The sequence below is a fragment of the Chrysemys picta genome, chromosome 13 (assembly GCF_011386835.1).
Source record: "Chrysemys picta bellii isolate R12L10 chromosome 13, ASM1138683v2, whole genome shotgun sequence".
In the NCBI taxonomy this organism is placed as follows: Eukaryota; Metazoa; Chordata; order Testudines; family Emydidae; genus Chrysemys; species Chrysemys picta.
The window spans coordinates 10,503,255-10,509,627 of record NC_088803.1 but is presented as its reverse complement, the minus strand read 5'-3'; the positions used below and the strand labels follow the sequence as shown (position 1 = coordinate 10,509,627).

Here is a 6,373-nt window from a genome sequence, read left to right as displayed (position 1 = left end):
GAGTGGAGAAGAAGAACACAGAATAGAATAGAATAGAATAGAATAGAATAGAATAGAATAGACGTCCCCATTGGCTCTTCGTCTCTGGAAGGTAAGATCTTCAAGGCAGATATTTTCTCTCTCTAAGATCAGCATCAGCCCAGTGAGGCCGTGACCCCGACTGGCCATCCAGTGACAGAAATATACACCACTCCCAATGACAGTGAATAAGGGGGGCAGTGGAAGGAAGGGTGACCATTGCAGCTGTAGGACGAGAGGTCTTTTTGTTTCAGTAACTCACTGGCATTATTTCTCTCCCCTACCCAGGAATGAGTCCCACATGGGGCTGGTCAACCACACCATGGTGACTCATTTCATCCTCTTAGGGATCCCTAACGCCGACGGCCTCCAGACCATCCTCTTCATCACCTTCTTAGCCTTCTACCTCTGCACGCTGCTGGGCAACCTGCTCATCTTCTCAGCCATCCTCGCTGACCCTCGCTTGCACACCCCCATGTATTTCTTCCTCTGTAATCTCTCCGTGCTGGACATTGGTTTTTCCTCCATCAGTACACCCAAAATGCTGACCAACCTCTGGTTTCAAAGCAGGGTCATCTCGCTAGGGGGGTGCATGTCCCAGGTCTTCTACCACTTCCTGGGTAGCACCGAGTGCCTGCTCTACACCCTCATGGCCTACGACCGGTACGTGGCCATCTGCCACCCACTGCGCTACCAGCTCATCATGAACTGGAGGGTGTGCGCCTTCCTGGCCTCCGGCACCTGGATCACCAGCTCCTTTCACGCCACCATCCTTACCAGCCAGACCTTCACGCTGCCCTACTGTGGGCCCAATGTGGTGGACTATTTCTTCTGTGACATTTTCCCGGTGGTCAAGCTGGCCTGTGCAGACACGTACGTCATTGAGACCATGACCTTGACCAACACTGGGGTGGTGCCCCTGACCTGCTTCCATATCATCCTCGCTTCCTACATCCGAATCATGTACTCCGTCCTGAAGATGAACTCGTCCGAAGGGCGGCGCAAAGCGGCCTCCACTTGCGCCTCGCATCTGACAGTGGTGATGCTGTTCTTCGGACAATGCGCCCTGATCTACACTCAGCCCCACCTGAGCATAGTGCTGGTGACTGCTGTGCACATCTTTGGCAATGTGGTCATGCCCATGCTGAACCCGGCCATCTACACTCTGAGGAATAAGGAGGTGAAAGCGGCTCTGAGAAAACTGAGAGGGGGTCAAATGCCTGAACACTGATGTGCAGCAGTTGCAGGAATAACAAGTGGCTCTGTGTGGAAATACATCTACATATACATCTGCATGGCTGCTCCATGGCTTTTGTGAACCTCCCTCTCTTCCCCACATCCCCACACAGCCCCATCTATCTATCTGGAGCTCTACACGTCATGGAAATGCTCCTAAAGATCCCTAGCTGTCTGACACACTGTGAGGCTGACATGTTCAAAGCAACCTAAGGGAGATGCACACTCCATCTGCATTCAAATTAATAGGAATTGGAGATCAGAACCTTGTAGAGGACTTTGAAAATCTCAGCCTTATTACACAGATCTGCATAGCTCAAACTCTTTAAATCTATCCTTACAAGGCAAGTTTTCTACTCCTTTAATTATTCTCATGGTCTTTTCTGAATCCTGTCCGATTTATCAGCCCCCTTCTGTATTTGTGAACACCAGAATGGGACACAGTGTCCCAGCAGTGGTTTCAACAGTGCCAAACAGAGAGGTAAAATCAACTCTCTGCTCAGACTAAATACTCCTCCTTAATGCACCCCGAGAGATATAGGGAGGGAGCAGAGAGGAGAGAGTGGGGTGCAGGGCATGGGGGGGAAGAGGTGATGTGAGGGTGGGGTCTCAGGGGAAGGGGCAGCAGGGGTAGCTTGTCCACTGTTCAGGTGTCAGTGGATCCTCACTTTTAGGGAGCTTCCGTCACTCCGGATCCAGATCCCGACTGGGGAGGAGTTTGGTGGAGTTATTCCAGGGTTAGGGTTGGGATGGACGTCAGTGGAGTTTTCCCAGGACGAGGGAAGAGGATGCTGGTGTTATCCTAGGGTTAGCGCTAGGGAAAAGGAGAAAGGAATTCTGCTCGGATTGAGGCAGGGCAGTTGGGTGACACTAGGGTTCAGGTGATGCATGCGGTCAATAAAGTTACCCAGTGCTGAGGTGAGGCAGGAAGAGAATACATTCATGCCAGGGTTAATGAGGGCGAGGCAGGAACTTAGGTGAATGACATCATCTCCTTGGGGTTCAGTTCCCCACCTGAGACATGGTGGTAAAAATTATTCTTTTCTCCCACCCATTTCTCTTGTAAGCTCTTTGGGGCAGGGGCTGTCTCTGGCCGTGTGTGGGTGCAACCCCTATTGCAACTTGGCCTCCAGGCCTTCTGCACAACAGAAACAATAGTGTGTTGCTCAGAATTATCCCTGACTCCTGGGACACGGGTTTAACCTTGTGCCTTGAAATGAAAAAATAATACAATAAAAGAAGTGAAAGGAATCTGGGGAAGATGCCATGAGCCTGGTCCCTGGCACTTGTATCTACAGAGCAACACATGCGAGTCCAACATCCTGGCATGAGAAACAGCCGTGACTCGCAGGGAAGAGCGCCCCCTACTGAGTTGCCCTCACTGCTCCCTGAACTGCAGCCCCCCCTTTGCACTATGGGGGTTTGTCCTGAAATTTCTCTGTTGTTTCTCCAGGGAACCAATGTCCACAGAGCCACAAATCCAGACTGTGCTGCCTGAGAAATGAAAACCTGGAATGGAAGTTCAGTGCAGAAACTGTGCACATTAATTTTAAAAACCACAGTAGCTGCTGATGGACAGTGGGGAAGCTCTCTTTACCTCCAAGCCATGGGCATGGGGCAACCATAAAGGGAGAAGGAGAGCGAACAGATGGCTATAGTATTTTGTAACTGAGAACTGTATCAACTCAACTAGGGTGACCAGACAGCAAAGTGAAAAATCAGTTCAGGGGGTGGGTTGTGCAGAAGGAAGAGACCCGTGGGAATTATTGGCAAACCATTATCTTGTGGGTAAGACAAAGACCCGGGACACAGGAGATCTGGGTTCCAGTACAGTCTCTGTAGAAGAGTCTCTGATTGCCCTTCAGTAACTCACTAAATTGCTTTGTGACTCAGTTTCTCCATCTGTCATACGTGGTTTTAAATCCTTTGTCACTCTCAGCTATTAAATGTGTATCACATTCAGACAGGGACTCTCTCTTCTTATGTGTCTCTGCGGGGTGTGGCACAAAGCAGCCTAAGTCTCAGTTCCAGACTGTAGGTCGTACCATAATCCCAATGATAAAAATAGTGATAATACAAACTAAAATACTCAAAGGCAGTTCCGGTTCTGGTGTTCCTCGCAATGACACACGGAACTCAGCTCATGCAAGCCAAGAGTAACTTCTGAGCCTGGTCTCCAGAGCAGTGAGATGGCTCAGCCTTGGAACTTGTTAGAAATGTCAACATTTTAATTAACCTCAATGGCCATTGCACCCCGTGGGATGTTAATTCTGAGCTGGGGACAACACATCTACAGAGATTAATTATCACATCTGTTTCTGCCCCTGCATTCTGGCTCCCAAGTAAGATGCCCTCCAGAGAAAGAGCAGGAAATGAGAGAGATTACAGGAATCGCAAGGGAACTTATTACAACTGCGGAGCTAGGGCACCAGCAAATGGATGGATGAGATCATTGCTGGAACCCCCCTGATCTAGCCCTGTCTCTCTCAAATCCCTCCCTGTGTGGGGTCTGTGGATATGTCCATATTAACGTACTTCACACCTATTTAGCTAACCACTCCTCACCCCTTAGCGCAGATGCACAGTAGAGGTCCAAGACGAGGCGTGGGTCTATTATTCCGCTTTCTTGGCTAGTAAAGAAGCAGCTTTGGTTCAGTGAATCAGCCCTAATGATCTAAAGGCCCCGACTCCTGAACCCTTATTGCACAGAGGGGAGGGTAAGAGAACAGGCCTGAGGCTTAGAGAGATGCAGAGTGAAGTTCATCCCAATGAAAAGAGAAGGGTCTTACAGCCAGTGCTCAGGCTGGAACCAGGAAATCTGGACCAGATTCCCGGCTCTTCCACAACCGCCCTTTGTCACTTTAGACAATTCAATTTGATTGAGAGTTTCAACCGGCCAGTAGGAATTGGGTGTCCAATGCCCAGTGAACTGGAATGAGTTGTGGGAGCCTGGCGCCTTTGAAAATCCCACCCTGAAAGTCTCTGTGCCTCAGTTTCCCCTTGTAACATGTGGCTGATAATTCTCACTGTGTTTGGCTTAGTTAGCTAGTGAGTCTGACAGGCAGGATCTGTCTCACCCTGTGTCTGTGCCGCATCCAGAACAACGGTGCCAGGATCTAGCTGGAGTTGCTGGGAGCTACTGTACTGTCCCAAATGACTCAATGCTCTTCTTGGTATCTTGCAAAAAGTGATGTGAAGTCCTGCGCAGGACATAGGCTGTCCTCCATCTACACAGGGGTGAATTTCACCCTCACACATAACCACACCACTGCATGAACACATGCCTGTGCGCACACAGATGGGGGCAGGAGAACAGCAGGACATACAAACCCAGGAAAAAGCTGTGCTGGATACAGAGGCCTCCAGCTGAACCTCCAGCCCAGTTTACTCCTATTTCACACCACTGGGGGGAATTCGCTGGCTTGTGTCACAGAGCCGGAGAGCCTAGACGAGCAGGAATGTCCCATCCCCCCTCCAATGGCTGGGCCAGATTCTCAGCTGGTAGAAATAGACACAACTCCCGTGATTGCAGTGGTGTTACTCCTGATTTACACCAGGTGCCTGGCTGGGAGAGGAAAGAGCCCCACGGAATCGAATGGAATTGCTCAGGAGTTAGGTCAGGGGGAGCAAGACTTGAATCCGGACCCTGGTGGATGAGGGGATCCAGTCAATTCAGTTCCATGGCGCTACTCTTACTGATGCTGCCTGAGGGCCAGTCCCAGAGGTCCATGAGCGTTAGCTGAAATGATGCCCAATCTCCGTTAATTGGAGACTCTGCCAAGGTCTCAGACCAGGAGCCTCTCGGGGATTTAGGGTCCTGGTCCTGAAGGGCCCGATGGAGATTTAAAAACCAGGGAGGCTGTAAGGAGGTTGGAAGCTGTGAGAAAACTGTGGGGTCTGTAGCAGTGTGGGGTGATATGCTGCAGATTAGGTCTCCCAGGTGGATACCAAGTACCCAGGCTGTGCACTTCTCCTGGGCAATGGGCCGTTTGGGATAAGAAAGCTGGATGGTGCTAGACAGGAGTCACAGCCAGGAGACAGAAAGGGAGATTTCCCGTCAGCTGGAGCGGCCTCTCCCAATGCAGCCAGGGTAAGGCTCCTGCTTTGGTAAAATTCTTCTCTCTCTGTCTCTCAGTCTGTGTCTGTCTCTGAACCTGTCAGTCTCTCCCTCACCCCGAGGAAGGTATCACCCAAATATTTTCTTTATAGAGAAATCGATCCAGCCTTCCAGCCATCCTTCCCTGTGCAGTACCTGCCTGCCTGTCTCTGTATCATTTATCTTCCTCTCTCCATCTTTCATAATCCACCAACATCTCCCTTTCCTGTGCCTCTCCTGCCTGGGAAACTCCCTGGCAAAATGCAAGCAGAAAATTGGTCATTCTCCTTCAAAACTGTCCTTTTAAACGCCCCCTGTCCCATCTACAGAGCCCAGCCTGTTCACTGCAGAGCGATGACAAGCTGTGTCTACGGACCCTGGAACAATTTGTGTAGTGATGGTGCTGAGTGCCATTGAACCAAATTGTGAACCCTGGATCTGATGGAAACTATGTGAAGCCAGGGGGTGCTGCCAAACCCCCATTACTCCTAGTTCCACCACCTCTTGTTGTGGCTCTTCCCCTTCTCCTCCTTTCCTTTTCCTTCTCTCTCGAACCCCGATAAATGCCCCCAAACAACTCACAGCTCTAACATTAGAAACGTTAGCCACAAGTGGAAGGCTCTGACATACGGTGGTGAGAAAACCGGGGGGGGGGGGTTAAGGGCCTACATAGAATAGAACTGAAGAAATTGTTGCAGGTGAGGAGAGAAGAGAAGAAGAACATAGAATAGAATAGAATAGAATAGAATAGAATAGAATAGAATAGACGTCCCCATTGGCTCTTAGTCTCTGGAAGGTAAGATCTTCAAGGCAGATATTTTCTCTCTCTATAATCAGTGCCAGCTCAGTGAGGCCGTGACCCCAACTGGCAATCCATGACAGAAATATACACCACTCTCAATGACAGTGAATAATGGGGGCAGTGGAAGAAAGGGTGACCATTGCAGGTATAGGACGAGAGGTCTTTTTGTTTCAGTAACTCACTGGCATTATTTCTCTCACCTACCCAGGAATGAGTCCCAC

The 6,373-nt window shown here is 50.0% G+C and overlaps 1 protein-coding gene across 1 annotated transcript; it reads left to right on the top strand.

The window, feature by feature from the left end:
- The first annotated feature begins 319 nt into the window (after positions 1–319).
- On the top strand, positions 320–1,249 carry LOC101935342 (putative olfactory receptor 10D4). Its single transcript, XM_005311995.2, has one exon. It carries the CDS (start codon positions 320–322, stop codon positions 1,247–1,249), a length of 930 nt encoding a protein of 309 aa, XP_005312052.2.
- Positions 1,250–6,373: the final 5,124 nt, after the last annotated feature.